This window comes from Lycium ferocissimum, chromosome 4, assembly GCF_029784015.1.
Source record: "Lycium ferocissimum isolate CSIRO_LF1 chromosome 4, AGI_CSIRO_Lferr_CH_V1, whole genome shotgun sequence".
In the NCBI taxonomy this organism is placed as follows: Eukaryota; Viridiplantae; Streptophyta; class Magnoliopsida; order Solanales; family Solanaceae; genus Lycium; species Lycium ferocissimum.
Genome location: NC_081345.1, coordinates 29,805,506 through 29,821,519, shown reverse-complemented (window position 1 = coordinate 29,821,519; position 16,014 = coordinate 29,805,506). Strand labels below are relative to the sequence as shown.

General features: G+C 35.7%; 3 protein-coding genes across 6 annotated transcripts; all 3 read right to left on the bottom strand.

The window, feature by feature from the left end:
* Positions 1-3,114: 3,114 nt before the first annotated feature.
* On the bottom strand, positions 3,115-4,799 carry LOC132052204 (polyadenylate-binding protein 2-like). Its single transcript, XM_059443609.1, has 2 exons — positions 4,545-4,799; positions 3,115-4,220 (listed from the first exon to the last, which is right to left on the bottom strand). Exons 1-2 carry the CDS (start codon positions 4,797-4,799, stop codon positions 3,573-3,575), a joined length of 903 nt encoding a protein of 300 aa, XP_059299592.1. The 3' UTR covers positions 3,115-3,572.
* On the bottom strand, positions 4,792-11,302 carry LOC132052202 (nucleosome assembly protein 1;4-like). 2 transcript variants are annotated; one of them, XM_059443604.1, is made up of 11 exons: positions 10,978-11,302; positions 10,291-10,334; positions 9,859-9,954; positions 8,761-8,853; positions 6,193-6,285; positions 5,870-5,957; positions 5,721-5,782; positions 5,456-5,643; positions 5,232-5,373; positions 5,097-5,143; positions 4,792-4,929 (listed from the first exon to the last, which is right to left on the bottom strand). In XM_059443604.1, exons 1-11 carry the CDS (start codon positions 11,036-11,038, stop codon positions 4,806-4,808), a joined length of 1,038 nt encoding a protein of 345 aa, XP_059299587.1. In that variant the 5' UTR covers positions 11,039-11,302; the 3' UTR covers positions 4,792-4,805. The 2 variants fall into 2 exon arrangements, with proteins under 2 accessions (XP_059299587.1, XP_059299588.1); XM_059443605.1 differs by lacking the exon at positions 10,291-10,334.
* Positions 11,303-11,685: 383 nt separating this feature from the next.
* Positions 11,686-15,154, bottom strand: LOC132052203 (nucleosome assembly protein 1;4-like). Of its 3 annotated transcripts, XM_059443607.1 has the most exons (12): positions 14,934-15,151; positions 14,786-14,829; positions 14,598-14,693; positions 13,734-13,826; positions 13,456-13,543; positions 13,309-13,376; positions 13,047-13,231; positions 12,783-12,963; positions 12,640-12,683; positions 12,346-12,472; positions 12,221-12,235; positions 11,686-12,130 (listed from the first exon to the last, which is right to left on the bottom strand). In XM_059443607.1, the coding sequence occupies exons 1-11, from the start codon at positions 14,989-14,991 to the stop codon at positions 12,230-12,232; spliced, it is 990 nt and encodes a 329-aa protein (XP_059299590.1). In that variant the 5' UTR covers positions 14,992-15,151; the 3' UTR covers positions 11,686-12,130; positions 12,221-12,229. The 3 variants fall into 3 exon arrangements, with proteins under 3 accessions (XP_059299590.1, XP_059299589.1, XP_059299591.1); XM_059443606.1 differs by having other exon boundaries at positions 11,686-12,235; positions 14,934-15,149; XM_059443608.1 differs by lacking the exons at positions 11,686-12,130; positions 12,221-12,235; positions 12,346-12,472 and adding an exon at positions 12,479-12,586 and having other exon boundaries at positions 12,635-12,683; positions 14,934-15,154.
* Positions 15,155-16,014: the final 860 nt, after the last annotated feature.

The window sequence follows — 16,014 nt, the reverse complement described above, 5'->3', positions numbered from 1 at the left end:
TTTGGTAGTTACATAAAAAATAAAATAAAATTAAAAGCATAAATGTGAGGGATAAATTCTGATACTTAACATCAAACCTACTTAGTACAGTATCTAAATCCTAATCATGGTGAGTGCATATTTTACTGAGGACATTATAGTTGTACGTATTCTTTCTACCCTAATTTATGTGATACTTTTTCTTTTTTCATTAGTCTAAAAAAAATATCTTTCAATATTTAGTAGTACTAATAATTTAATTTTAAACTTCTTATTTTATTTTTTAATGAGATGATTTTATAACCAAACAAAAATTTATGACTCATTTTGGATCATAAATTTCAAAAGTCTTCATTTAATTCTTAAACTCTGCTATTAATCAAACAACTTCATATAAATTAATACAGACGGAATACAACTCAAGGATGAGATGAGAGACAAAAGAAAGAACAAAATTGAAAGCCAGTGGGAAAATGCCTATAATGTTTTCTTCTTTTCTGTATAGTCAGAAAGTACACACACTGATTGAAGAGGAAAGTTCTAGTCACAACTTGAGGGAAGCTGCAATGGAGTGACGGCCTGTCTGATTTGGACGCATGAGTAGACTCGTCCGTGACCAGAGGGCCCATGGCTCTTGTTAAGGAATACGTACTGCATAATTTTATTTTACAATATCAGTGCGAGTGATAGTAGCAACGTGCTTCATGCATATGGTAATCTAATTCATTTTGTTGGAAAAGTCGTGATAATGAAGCTTTGGCGATTCAGAAAGCAATTCATTTTGCGGTGGAGTAAGGATGGAAGAATATAAAGATATTGTTAGACTCATCAGCTATGACTCCAATGCTTAATAGGAGAATAGCTCCCTCTTGGGATATAATTACCGTGTGAGAAGACATCTGATATCTAGGGCATTATCTAAATTAATGATATATATAGACGTGCTAATATTTGTAGCTATAGATTAGCTAAATTAAACTTTACCATTATTTCGAGAAGTCTCTTGGGTTGAAAACTTCCCAATTTGGGTTGTAAAAGAGGACTCCTTCTTACTGCTTTGTATAACTGAATAGTTTTTTATGAATGCATATTAGTTCTGGTAAGAAAAGAAAAATAGTAACATATTACTTCCTCCTTTCACTTAATAGTATGACACTGTTTTATGTTCTAAAAAGATTGTTCCAAGAAGAATAACATTATTATACATTTAGAAATAATTTAATTATAAACTTCTCATTTCATTTATAATATAATAGCATGATTTCGCGAGACAAAAATATCATGACAAATTAAAAATACAAATTTCAAAAAAAAAAAAAAAATCTTAAATTATGTAACCAATCAAACATCTTCATAATACGAAAATGAAGGTATTCTTCTCCAAGTCACCGATTCAAGTGACAAAATGCAATTGGCTTTTAAATTATAAATTGATAGTATAACAACGTATATAAATTGAACGTGATAAGTCAATATGCAACGACACACACACACGCACAATGGCCCCCTCGTGGTACTCATGCTCACGGGAAGTCAGAAAGGCATAAGCCCATATTACAAGGCATAAGCCCATATTACAATCAAAATCAGGATAGTTCCCACTCTTGTTTAACCAAAAACTTATCGCTATTGTTCCAATTTTATTGAAGGGACATCCCTTTCAGCAAAGCTGAAGAAATTTGGGCAATCTGGCAAAGGCCCATGTTCTTGCCGTGCTGTTTTGAGTTTGACTTTTCGGGTGGCAAATTTCTCATTTTCTAGCTAGGACCCCTAGCAACGTCGGTACTTCACTATAGGTTCCTCCTTTCTTTTTATCTTCTTTTAATTTTACTAATAACAGTGTTAGCCACTTCCATGGTGTCCGAGTTGGTTGAGCAAGGATCTTCCAATGGTCCTGGGATCGATATAACATGCGTGTGTTTCTTGGTCAAGCTCGTCCGCACAGGGCTTGCCTAGTGCAGTTTACATCTCATGCGTAATTTATAGGCTATTATACTGGAGCGGCGTGTACCAAAGGATAGTGGCTATGGGTTACTTTGTTACCAAAATAAAATAATAGTGTTAAAAAATATGGGATTTTAGAGAATTGAATCACATAATTGATAATTGCAGTCAATTGTCTAAGGTATTTTAGTGAGATGAGACTCCGCAAGGCAATGGACTGTCCAACCTTGGGACGAAAAAGACAGAGGAAAGCGACTCTATCACAAATAAAAACTCCACCATATAGCAAATATCTACTCACAGTTAACTTTTATCGTTTCATTAAGGAAATTGTTCATTAATTGTGACTTAATATTACAACAACAACAACATATCCAGTGAAATCCCACAATGTGGGGTCAAGGGAGGATAAAGTGTACGCAGACCTTACTCCCACCTTGGAAGGTAGAGAGGCTGTTTCCGAAAGACCCTCAGCTCAACAGACAAAAGAGTCAGATAAGGACAAGTATATCAGAGCAATGCGAAAATGAGAAATAACAAGAGCGAAGAAGTCATGATAAAAACAATCAGGAAAGACAAGACCAAAGCAGAAATCAAAGGGCAATAAACGATAGAGTAAAACTATGACCACTAGTGCGAAAGAATAAGTAACACTACCTACTAGCCTTCTATCCTAATCTGAATCCTCCACAACCTCCTATCTAAGGTCATATCGTCGGTAAGCTGAAACTGCGCCATATCCTGTCTAATCACCTCTCCCCAATACTTCTTTGGCCTACCTCTACCTCTCTTGAAACCGTCCATAGCCAACTTATGACTTATTATTATTATTTTAAAAAAGATAACTGTGGATATAAAAAAAATCTAGTAATTACTTAGTGTATAATCATATTTTAACAACTGGATTTATAAGTAATAACTGTTCTTTAAATTTTGACAATTTTTAATGCATCATCAACAAGGAACAACCACTGAAGCAAATGATAAAGGGGAATTTACTCCGTATAACTTAGGCCACTGGATCATTTAAAGTGAATGGTAGAAAACTTCAAGCTCACACACAATTGCAATAATATACATCCAACGATATATGTCGCTGCAGTAATTTTAAGAAATTCTAAGATCCATCTTAAGAATGTCATTTGTGCAGTATTTCCATCATTAATAAAAGAGACATAAAAACACAAGAAGTAGAAAACATATTTACATATCTGAAATGGGATTATAAATAGAAATTTACACAGCAGCAAGTACATATATATACTAAAAATTTGGATCATCTATTAACCTTCACGATAAAGATCATAGCTGTAAACAAACTACATAGGACAGCAGAAAGGAGGGTGATTAGTAAGAGACGCGGAAGAAGGCCAAACATATCATGATAACAAAAAGCGAACCACAGGCAACCAAAAACCCCCTTGAGCCTTGAGATTACAAAATCACTAACAACAAGTAAAGACTAAAGAGGATAATAGGAGAAGGAATAAACGGAGAGGAAAACTGAGCATACAAAAATGAGGCAAAGGTAAATTTATAAACCAAGGGCTCCAAGATTATATTGGTGCTTCCCCATAACTTTTGGCCTAGTGTGCAACCACAAACTACTGTTGCTTGCACTCTGGAGGACGTTCACCACCCCATTGACCTTACCCAGCTTGTGCTCTGCCACTCTTCTCTTTGCGAAGGGCATGTGAAACATACACTTGCCTATCATTGATGAGTGCACCATTTAACTTATCTATGGCACTTTGAGCAGATTCATCGTTGTCAAATTGTACAAAACCATAGCACTTTGACTGGCCATTAGAGTCAGTAACTACCTTGCAAGAAAGAATGTCACCAAAGCTTGAAAAGGTGTCATGTAAAGCTTTGCTGTCAATTGACCTGTCCAAATTCCTGACAAATAAATTTGCTGTTCGACTCTTAGGAAAATTGGGATCACTGTAAGAGTGCTTCACCCTAATGGACTTTCCGTTAACAGGAGTGTAGTCCAACATCTCCATTGCCTTTGCAGCATCCTGAGGGTTGCTGTAGTTGACGAAGCCATAACCAAGGGATCTCCGAGTGCAAAGGTCCCTACAAATCCTAACCGAAACAACCTGACCCGCTTGGTTAAACAGCTCGTACAGCTGTGTATCAGTCACATTGAAGTCTAAGTCCCCTACGTACAGAGACATTGGCTTGAACTGGTTCTGAACACCACCAGGAGCAGCTGTGGAGGTGGCGCCACCAGTAGCTGTGGCTGCTGCCACACCATTTACTGGCGCCACTGAACTCCGATGCTGCATCTGAACCTGCACCATAAGTATCCTCAGAACCTTCTAGAACAACAAAGATTAGACTTCCACAGAAGCTTCCAAAATAAAAATGATACCCTTTTTTTCTTTTTTAGTTCCATCTCCTCTTGTTATTGATAAGCAATAAGGAAAAGCTCTAGAAGAGTAAAATGGAGGAGAGAGACGGGTAAATGGAGAATTGGAGATGTAAAACGCCGGAGAAAGATCTGAAAAAAGTGAAGAGAATTTTTTTTTTTCTTTTCAATTTTTTAGGGTAGAGAAAACTGCATGGCAAGGAAAATAGTTGAATCGCTTTGTAGAAGCAGGCAAAACAAATGTCACCTTCTTTTCAGGCTTCTCCTCTTCTTCTTCTTCTTCTTCTACCCCATCATAATCACAGGCATATTCATCTTCTTCATCATCTGCACTGTCATAGTCGTTATCATCTTCTTCATCATCATCATCATCAACATCATCATCATCGTCTTCTTCAATATTGTCATGCCCCTTTACATGTCTACTAATATTACATTCCATATACATATCACCATAGTCTTCTTCAATATAGTCACGCCCCTTTACATGTCTACTAATCATACCACATTAATATATCATAGCATCCTCGAATGCTTCCATATCAAATTCCATATATATAGAGTCATCCTCTTCAGCCTCACCAGTAAACCACAACACTGCATCAGGGATTATTTTGTCCCGAATTGTTGAGCTACGAATGGAAGCAGAAAATATAACATCACATTTACTCTTCTAATTCAAACAATAGCAACTTATAATGGGTGGAACAAAAAGTGGAATTTGAAAGGACAAAGATCTAAATAAAAGTGAATTGACACTAAAAGCACAATCCAAGCAAAGAAGAAATGATCTACAGACCCAATTTCATAATCATCTTCTTGCATATGATACTGGGGTCCTCCAACCTATCAGAAATATATTCGGCTTAATTATGACAGCAGATGAAAAGTTAGTACATTTAACAGTAAATGAATAAAGTCGAAGTTTAGGTACCGGTGGCGGTTTGAAAAAATGGAAAAAACTTTCACAATCCACTGGCCTGATCATGGTTTTAGCACTTTTTAACCTCCTATCTGGATTGCATTTTACAGTCTTCTTTGTCAAGCATTTTCCTGGAAACCATTCAATATCCGTCCTGCAAGTCCCACACATCAAACAAACCAACACAAAAAGGATCACAAGATATCAAACCAAAATAATACGACAGCAGAATTTACCCTGTTGTGTTTTTCGCCATAGTCTTATTTATTCTTTTGTGACAGGTCTTTGTCAATACAGAATTCTTGAAAAAAGGATTTGTATCAAAGAAGAAATCCAGCTTAAAACCCTTTGGATGATCAACCCTGCACCACTTGATATCCTTAAGGAATTTTAAAGCTTCTTTATCTCGTTTTGAGACGTAGATCTACAACAGAGTGATTTGCAGTCAGTTCAATCATCAATGTATTACTGCAGAAAACAATGATAACTTTGGTCATTTACCTCATCTTCGTATTTTGCGAAGGACTTCAATGCAGTCAGCCAGAAGTTGGGAACACCTTTTTCTGTACCAAAAGTTCACAACAACAAGATTAAAGCCCATCTGTAATTAATTCTGTATGAATGTAAGAAAGAGCATGTCACAGTTTTACCATCTCCTGTCCCCTTATTATCACTGTGATCCACAGGAGCTAAATCAACACCTTTCACTTCAACAACACCATTTACAATTTCATATCTCTGCGAAAGAAACCAGAAAATGATTAATCGGGATGGATATCCAAAGAAAGTTGAGTCAAAATAACTGCAAGGTTACTAACTTCCACAAAATAGAAGTATTTCTTCCTTCTCTACTTCCCTATCTGTCTTTTTCTTTTTCTTAAATATTTGGGGTGGGGATTGGGGAGTGGCTAGGCGAGCAGATATGTTGTCAAGACACATGCAGATGCAGAACAAGTTGAGTTATCCTTTTAACCTTTGGGTACAATGATTCATGCAGCTTCTCATATTTAGCTTCAAGTACAGCCTTCTCCTCCGAATATAAAGCTTTCAGCGCATCACGTTGACTCTACAAAAAGAAATTTCTGTCAATCTCTCTTTCTTCCTTTTGCAAGAGCACTTAATAACTACACAATCTATTGGATGATCTAATACAGGCAACAGAATAAGGACCAAAAACTTGGCACTGAAAATAAGGACTTATAAGTAAAACAAATTAATCATTAGAATGAGAAGTTATTCATGTACAAACGTAGTCATGCAAATTAAATATCATTTGTTGGGTCGGGGGGAGACGGGGAGGAAAGAATGGCCTAATAACAGTCTGTCTCCTCCAGAAATACAGTCATTATATAGGGCTTGATCAACCTAGCTTTTATAACAGACTGAATTCAGAGCCATGTTACTCGGACTCTTCATTTTCGGTGCCGCACCCGTGTCGACACGACATGGGTGTGCGTGTGGGTGTGGGATGATTTCATCAACCTCTGGTCAACGATTTTGGATACTTTGACCAAAATCGATCCATAGAAATTCTGATCAGTTTTTCTCTGATTTCTTTAATCAAAACTAAAGCTAAGGTGAAATTGAAGAAAATGGAATACCTTGTATAAAAATTTCTATGTCACTGAAACTTCAATCCTTTTATCTCCTTTGGGGATTCTCCTCTTGATCAATATTTTTCCTCAAGTTTTCCACATAATATTCCATAATTTAGGTTTTATAACTCACGATTTTTTAGATATGTGAATTTTTTAGCCTTTGAGATCCCCGCATAGTATCCATGAGAGGACTGGGTCCAGATGGATCCGTATCCCCGAAACTTAAAATTTAGATCATGAAGGATCCGACATCTAGATTACTAAACCGTATCGGACACTTTTTTCCTCTTTATGCACCCATATATAACAGTGACAAGAGTAACTTAGATTTAGAGAGGTATAAACCAACACATATGACCCATAAGACCAGGAAAAGGAGTAGGTTGATCAGTTTTCTTCTTTCCTCCCTGATCCCCCTCATAATTTAGCGAATATAGTTTAATATTTGCTCCAATTACTTACGTCAACACGAGGAAAACACAAAAGGCAGGAAACAGTAAGCAAATTAACTAAGACATAATTTATCCAACACTTATACACAATAACTATGAAATTTAAATATGATGTAGGAGTGTCAAGTGGGCGGGCTGTGTGGAATTAGAACGGGTCAAAAATGACTTAGGTTGAGATGGGCTGGGTCAACATGGAGTAAACAATGGATCATGTCCTAACCCACTCCACTCTTACCAAGTATTAATTTTTTTGTTTGTTTTCTTATAATTTGTTTAATTACCAAACAAAACTAACGAAACTTTCCCTTTTTTTGGCTAATCCTTTTTTAATAAATTTTGACAAGAGCCCCATGGGTCGATCTCAGCTACATATTTAGCCCAAATCAGCCCAACTTAGATGGGTTGATTTTGGAAGGGTAAAATGGGCTGAGTTAATCAATGCGCGGGTTATTAACCCGCCCACCCAAACTTGGGAGGTTTGCGAGTCATGTTTTCATGGGCTAGTCTTGCCACGCACTTTCCTCGAACCACATATTTTTACAAGGACTGCGATACAGAAAGAAATAAAAGAGTAAGCTTCTGCGCGCTGACATTAATATGGTGTTTTTTAGCACTAACTTTAGGCCAAAAAAGTACAAAAATAAGCTAAAAGCCAAAAGTTGGCTATTCTCAACTTATGGCTTTTAGCTTATAAGTTATTTTTAAAAAGTCAATCCAAACACTCTCTAAGTGAAAGATGGAGGAGAAATAATACATATACACACACAAAACACGCACAAACACATGATGTGGAACAAAACTGATTCGCACGAAGAAAAATTGGGAGCAGCGGTGAGGACAAAGGAGAATTATTGAGAGAATTATTGAGAGATGTAACGTGTTCTAAATATGTCAAGAGGGCCTTTGGAGTCCTAGAATTGTTCCTATGCCTGCTAAGCCACTATATGGAAGCATATTAGTGAGCTCTGGCCAGAATTCCAACAATATTTTAAATTGAGTGTTGGAAATGAGTGTATGATCAGATTTTGGATAGCTTATTGGATTGGTGAAGAAATATTGAGGGATAAATTCCCTGTCCTGTATAGTTTAGCAGAAAATATACATAGCTTGTTCAATGAATGTTATACTGATAAAGGATGGAAAATAATTTCAGAAGACACTTTAATGACTGGGAATTGGAAGATGTTAGCCTATTATTTTGTAGAAGTTAGTAACCTTGCAGCTGTATGGGTTTCAGGTTGGTTTGTAATGCACTCACTTACGTATGAGTGCTATATTTTTTAGTTTGTTGTACTCTAAGACCAGCCATGTGAGTCAAAACAGCTGCAAGGTTACTAACTTATACAAAACAGAAGTATTTCTTCCTTCTCTACTTTCCTATATCTTTCTTTTTCTTTTTCTTTTTCATTTGGGGTGGGTATTGGGGAGTGGCTGGGGGAGCAGATATTGTTGTGTCAAGCCACATGCAGAACAAGTTTAATTATCCTTCACCTTCGTGTCCAACGATTTATGCAGCTTCTCATAACCAGCTTTAAGTACAGCCTTCTCCTCCGATAATAAAGCTTTCAGCGCACCAGGTTGACCCTACAAACAGAAAATTCTGTCAAGCTCTCTTTCTTCCTTTTGCAAGAGGAGTTAAAATCTACACAATATATTGGATTATCTAATACAGGCAACAGAATGTGACATGCAAATCCAAGGACCAAAAAGTTGGCATTGAAAATAAGGACTCATAAGTAAAGCAAATTAATCATTAGAATGAGGATTGATTCATGCACAAAAGTAGTCATGCAAATTAAATATATTTTGAGAGATGGGAAGGAAAGAATGGCCTAATAACAGTGTGTCTCCTCCAGAAATACAGTCATTATATACGGCTTCATCAACCTAACTTTTATAACAGATTGAATTCAAAGAGTGGTAAGCCAACATATATGACCTCTAAGCCCAGGAAAAGGAGGAAAGAATGGCCTAATATTTGATGTTTTCTCCATTAAAATAACTTCTCAGCCATTATAGCATCTTCTTCCACTACGACTAATATCACATCTTAACTCAATGTCGATCAAACAACATCACATTAATTGATATAATATGAATACAACAACAACATAGTTGGCTTATAAGCTTTTTTCAGCTTTTTTGAGTGTTTGGTGGCCAGACTTAAAGTCATTTTTGACTTAAAATAACTACTAAAAAAAAGACCCATTTAAAAAAAAGAGAGAAAAAAATGTATTAAGTGGGAATTGATCCTAAGCCAAAAAAAATAAGTTGGACTTCAACCAACTTATTTTTTTTTCTTGGGCACGGGTGCCAGCAGTTAATATTATGCCAATTTTAGAAAGTATGTAAATAAAATATCTAATTTTACGAAGAGACCATGGGTTCGGGTGCCTCATAATCTACTATATAAATTTGCCCATGTACGCAGACCTTACCCCTACCTTTGTGGGATAGAGAGGCTGTTTCTGATAGACCCTCGGCACAACAACGCATAACCAAAACAGACAACAGGTAAGGGTAACAAAGTGACCAGATAAACACAGTCAATGAAGCAACGGGTAACAATTGAAACATATGAATAATAACCTGAAGATTTCTCAAAGCCTCCACGCGCTTCCTAACTCGTGGTGACAATTTCTTAAGTCTAGTCAAGGGATCCCCATCCAATTTCCGAATCTTTTCCTACACATTTCCAAAAGAAAAGAAATTACTACAATGAACAAGAAAACCAAGTGAAATATTTAAACTAAAACAGAATGAACCGGAACAAAAGCACCAAAAAAAATAATACTCCCTCTGCTTCAATTTATGTGAACCTGTGGGCACAAAGTTTAAGAAAGAAGAGAAAAATTTTGAAACTTGTGGTTTAAAACAAGTCATAGAAACTTGTATGCCTATAAATCATTACAAAAGTGATTTTGTTTCCAAATTTAGAAAAGGGTCATTCTTTTTGGCATTGACTAAAAAGGAAATAGGTTCACATAAATTGAAACAGACGGAGTATAAAAAAGAACCAACCTTCCGTTCAAGCTCCAACTCAGCACGATATTCAGCATACGAAGCTACATAGAATTAAGACAAATAAGAATCACTTGGAGCCAAAAGCCATAGAGGAATATATGTGCGTTTGTTCGAGGGTGTGTTCAGTAAGGAAATGTTTTCCAATTTTCTCATGATCGGTTGGTCAAAATTTTAGGAAAACATTTTATCAAGGAAAATAAGTTCATTAAAACTGAGGAAAATGATTTGAATTTTGTGGCAAACAAGTTTAAACTTAGGCATTGGATGTTTGAATTATCGAATGCACCTAATTCATCAAATATAGAAAACCCCACCTATTTTTGGATTTAATAAAGGGACCCGAGGGTGAACACCCTCGGCAATATTACAGTGTATATATAGGGTAGATTTTCGGTCTTTATGTACATATATCAACTTTTGAACCAATAATAGTAAGTGCTTAAAAACTTTTATTATCTTTAGTTTTTAGCTTATTTTTACAACATTTTTTTTATATTTAGAATAATATTTTTTTATTTTTAAACACACACAAAAAAAAAAATGGAAAAAGTTAAAGAAAACATTTCCTTCAAACCGAAAACACCCTGAGAGACACAAAAGAAAACTGAAAACACTCTTTATACAAACACATCAATGTAAAGGAATTTTTAAAAATGTATATATGTAAAGAGGTTAGGGATTTACCAACGGCATCAGCCGTGAAGGGATAAAGATTGGACTGATATATGTCCCAATTGTTACTCATACTGAAATGTGTTGATGAAAGAGAAACCCTATGTCTGCAAAATATATAAACAACCCTAGAGGAAGACTGGAAAAGATGGGAAAATTCCAATGAGATTTTCAAAAAGATATTATGGTATGAGGTAGTGGACCCATATTACGTCACGTCGTGTGAATATAAACTACACGAGCTGAAATGAATTCAAGCTTGTACTATGAGTGGTGACAGAGGTACCTAGCCGTTCGTTGGGTTGCTGAGAAAAGGAAAAAAAAAATAACATTGGAGTTCCTTAGGTAGTTTGGACACCGAGTTTTTCTAAGTTCGAAGCTTAAAAAAGGCTATTTAAGATTTGATAGGAAGTTGCGGGATTTAGGCCAATTAAATTTTATTTCTTTCATTTCATTTAAGATTTAAAGCTGGATATGACCACAATTTGATTATCTATTTTTAATAACTGGAATTATATTGTATCAAATGTTCTTTAAATTCTCAAATATTTAAAACAGCAGCTACAAGTAACGACCATTGGAGCAGATATTGGTACCTAAATCACAATTAATCTTAGCGACCATAGTTTGGGGACTTCACTCTTGCAGTATTTCCATCATTAATTAAGAAAAGTAGATACACACGTGGGAAATATATCTACATAACTTGAAAAGGGATTAAGAAAAATATTTACACGGCAGCTAGTACATATATACAAAGTTGGATCATGTATAAGCCTTTGGTATAAGCAATCATAGTTGTATCAATCTACATAGACGACTGCAGAGAAAGGAGCGATGGTGGGTGGGGGGTAGCAAGGACACTAGCAAAAAGGGTCCACCATTTCATGGTAAGAAAAGCAAACCACAGAATCAAAAAACCAGAGCCATGACAAATCACATCAAAACATAACACGCAGAAAAGGATGATGGAAAAAGGAGTGGACGGAAAGGGAAAATGTGCACAAAAAAATTGGCTAAGGCAAATTTATCAACCAAGGGTTCCGAGATTGCTGTTTTCCATTAGCTTGTGACCTAGCATGCAACCACAAACTACTCTTGCTTGCACTCTCTAGGACATTCACCACCCTGCTAACCTTCTCCAGCTTGTGACTCTGGCACTCTTCTACAATTTTGTCAAATCAATCCACTGTTCATCAAGTCTAAGAAAATGAAAGGACACCAGACGGAAGTGCCACAGATATGTTCATATCACCTTTGGTCCTCAAGGCTGAAACGACAATAGAACAAAGAAAATCGACAGACAGAAACTATCAGCATCCAAAAACAAAGGGAGACAGTTGAATCACCTTGTAGAAGCAGGCAAAAGATATATCTCACCTTATTTTCACACTTCTCTTCTTCATCCTCATCTTCATCTTCCGTATCTTCAGAGTCATCGTTTTCAGCTAGCTCACCAGTGAACCATGACACTGCATGAGGGATTATTTTGTCCCTGATTGTTGAGCTGTAAAAGGAAGCACAAAACACAACATCATATTCACACTTCTAATCCAAACATAGGCAACTTATGATGCGTAGAACCAAACGGGTAATTTGTTCGGACAAAGATCTAAATAAAAGTGAATTAATACTAAGGGAACCATCCAAGCAAAGAATAAATAATCTACAAACCCAATTTCATAATCTTGTTCCATTTGATGCTGGAGTTTTTCAACCTGTAAGGAATACATTCAATTTAGTTATGACATCAGTAATAAAATAAAAAAAGTAACTCAACAGTAAATGAATAAAGTCTTCTAAGTTGTGGAACCTACAGTATCATTGTCTATATCATAGCCATCATCTTCAGGTACTTGTGGCGGTTTGAAAAAGTTGAAGAAACTTTCACAGTCCTCAATCCTAATTTCGGGCTTGACATTTTTTAATCCTTTCTTTTGCCTCTTCTTTAAAATCTTCCGCGTCAAGCATTTTCCTGGATACCATTCAATATCTGTCCTGCAACGCATCCCATATCAAAGAAACCAACAAAAATAGGACCATAATATATTACCCCAAAATAAAAACACAGCAGAAGCTACCCTATTGCTTTCTCCAGTATGGGTTCATCATCACCAATCATGTGATAGGTCTTTGTCAATACTGGATTCTTGAAAAAGGGGTTTGTATCAAAGAAGAATTCAAGCTTAAAACCCTTTGGATCATCGACTCTGCACCACTTGATATCCTTGAGGAATTCTAAAGCTTCTTCATCATCCTCTGAGATCTATAGCAGAGTGATTTGCAGTTAGCTTAATGAATGGAACTTAAAAGCAAGAAACAATGATAACTTTGGCTATTTACCTCCTCTGCCAATATCTCATTATTCTGCATAGCGATCAGCCAGAAGTTGGGAATGCCTTTCTCAGTACCTAAATTTCACAAGAAGAAAATTAAAGCCCTTCTGCAATTAATTCACACATATGTAAGAAAAAACGGGTCAAAGTTTACCATCTCCTGTCCCTTTATTGTCACCCTGGTCCACAGGAGCCACATTGACACCTTCCACTTCAACAACGCCATTTACTATTTCATATCTCTGTTAAAAAACCACAAAATGATTAATCAAGCAAGGACATATCGAGTCAAAAATGCTGCGAAGTTATTAACTTCTACATTTCTTCTAATTTTAATTTCCTATATCTTCTTTTTTTCTTTTTTTGGGGTTGGGAGCAGATTTCATTGTCAAGATACATGCAGATGTGGAACAAGTTAAATAAACTTTTCACCTTTGTGTACAACGGTTCATACAGCTTCTGGTATTTAACTTCAAGTGCAGCCTTCTCCTCCAAAAACTTAGCTTGCAGTTCATCATGTTGACCCTACAAACAGAAAATTCTGTCAAGCTCTCTTCTACCCTTTGTAAGAGCAATTAAGATCTAACATAGTGGAAGAGTCAATACAGCCAAATGAAAATGCAAATCCAAGGACCCAAAAGTTTGAAAAGGGGAACTTACAACTAGCAAATTAATCATTAGAATGAGAACTTATTCATTTACAAACATAGTTACTAGTCACTCCAGTTAAATATCATTTGTTGGGACTGGTTGAGGGGGGAACCAAAGCATGGCCAGATAACTGCGTGAGTCCTCTAGAACTGCAGTCATATATACCATACAGCGAGAGTCTGTTTCTCAATTGCCACAACTTATACCAAGTGAAATGTCAATAGAAATCAATAGATGAATATTGTATCTATAAACACGGCCACACTCATCATCTCTGTGAGACTATTCTTCTACAAGCAAGCATAGCACATACCTGGTCAAACGTCAACAGAACATCAAGCATGACTAAGTATAGAACCTTCCCAACTGTCGGATACTAAAATATACAGTTACACACACCAGTTTGTGCATATCCTCTTTGAATACTCAAGCCTTCCATAACCTAAAAGATGGCTGATAAATATGTAAGTAATACTAATCTTCTATACAACTTTCACCACTTTCATATCTTCAAATTAATTATCTCGTCGATGCCATGTTTTCTCCGTTATACTAACTTTTCTTCAACCATTACAGTATCTCCCCTTCCATACTGCCATCATGATAAAATGAAACAGATAAAGACATGCGATATGAATAATAAACCTGAAGTTCTCTCAAAGCATCAACGCGCTTCCTAACTTGTGGTGACAAAGTCTCAAGTATGTCCGAGTTCTCCAAAGCCAAATTCTGAAGCGTATTCTACACATTTCCAAAACAAACCAAATATAAAAAATTAAACGAAAATATGACGAACAAGGGAAAAAACGAAAGAGAGAGAGAGAGGAGCAAACCTTGAGTGCATTTACCAAGCCAGCACGATCCTCAGCACTCAAAGCTATGGAGAATGATGACATTAAAGATAAACAAGAATGAATTAGAACAAAAGCATTGATATACATGCGTATGATCAAAGGGATTAGGGATTTAAATTTAAATTACCGGCGGCAGCGGCAGGGAGGGAGGTATGGAGATCGGAATCTAACTGAGAATTGCTCATATTCAATTATGACGAAACAATTGGATATGTAATCAATGTGATGAAATGGAAAGATACGTAAACAACCCTAGAGAGAAAGAGTAGAAATGGGGAGGAAAAGGAGGGAACTCCAAAGAGTTTTTCAAAGACTATATACTTATGCATGGGATTGGTAAGGCCATATTCCGTTACGTAGTGAAGTTCTTTTCTTTTCTCTCTCTTTCCAAAGTCCAAAAAAAATTAGTGAATGAGAGGGGGTTATTAATTGTCACCATATGATATAAATCTACGTGCAAGTCATTACTATTAGATACGTAATTCGGTAATTAAACATTCAATAGATATGAAGTTGTTTGTTCAGCTCAAAATAAAATTTTCTCATCAAACAATTCAATTCCTATTATGATCCGATTCCAAATTAGTCATTGTTATGTGTATTTCACTTTATTATTCCGGATCATTTCGTTCTAATATTAGTAAGTATGGTACACCCTGCGTCTCAATTTATGTAATACTAGGTAATTTTCTCGCGCTTCGCGCAGTTGTGAATGACCTCATTAAGCTTACGAATGATATTCGATAATATAATAAAAATAACTTGAGGGATGTTTCTTGTAAAAAATAAAGATATTAGTGACAATATTTTCAAACATAAATGAGAAGATTTGACATTGTCACTCAAGAAATCCAAAAATTTGAATATCACCTATTTCAAAATTAATTTAATTTATATTTTTTAATAGTCACAATTATAAACATCACAAATTTATATAAAAAAAAGTAATAATTTAAAGCATCGGTCAATAGAACCTAAATTACCATTTTATTTATAGATTACAAAGAAATAAAATAACCAAATCTAACTTTATTAAATTCCTAAGATATTAAAAGGATTATCATCTAATAAGTCACAATTACTTATGACTTATCTGATTAAATTAAAGATATGTCAACAAAGATCCACATCATGAAGTTAGCATGAATTTGTTCCGCAAGAAAATTCCTAGCTAAGAGTAATACATTCCTTCTCTAATTGCTTTCAAA

Coding starts and splice junctions, on each gene's coding strand:
- LOC132052204 (XM_059443609.1), bottom strand. CDS start 4,799: ATGATTAGTAGACATGTAAAGGGGCGTGACTATATTGAAGAAGACTAT. Junction 4,221..4,544: donor AGGAGAAGCCTGAAAAGAAG/GTGACATTTGTT, acceptor CTTATGGTGCAG/GTTCAGATGCAGCATCGGAG.
- LOC132052202 (XM_059443604.1), bottom strand. CDS start 11,038: ATGAGTAACAATTGGGACATATATCAGTCCAATCTTTATCCCTTCACG. Junction 9,955..10,290: donor AGTTGGAGCTTGAACGGAAG/GTTGGTTCTTTT, acceptor GGAAATGTGTAG/GAAAAGATTCGGAAATTGGA. Junction 6,286..8,760: donor ATAAATCGTTGGACACGAAG/GTGAAGGATAAT, acceptor TTCTTTTTGTAG/AGTCAACGTGATGCGCTGAA.
- LOC132052203 (XM_059443607.1), bottom strand. CDS start 14,991: ATGAGCAATTCTCAGTTAGATTCCGATCTCCATACCTCCCTCCCTGCC. Junction 14,694..14,785: donor GCTTGGTAAATGCACTCAAG/GTTTGCTCCTCT, acceptor GGAAATGTGTAG/AATACGCTTCAGAATTTGGC. Junction 13,377..13,455: donor CAATAAAGGGACAGGAGATG/GTAAACTTTGAC, acceptor TGTGAAATTTAG/GTACTGAGAAAGGCATTCCC.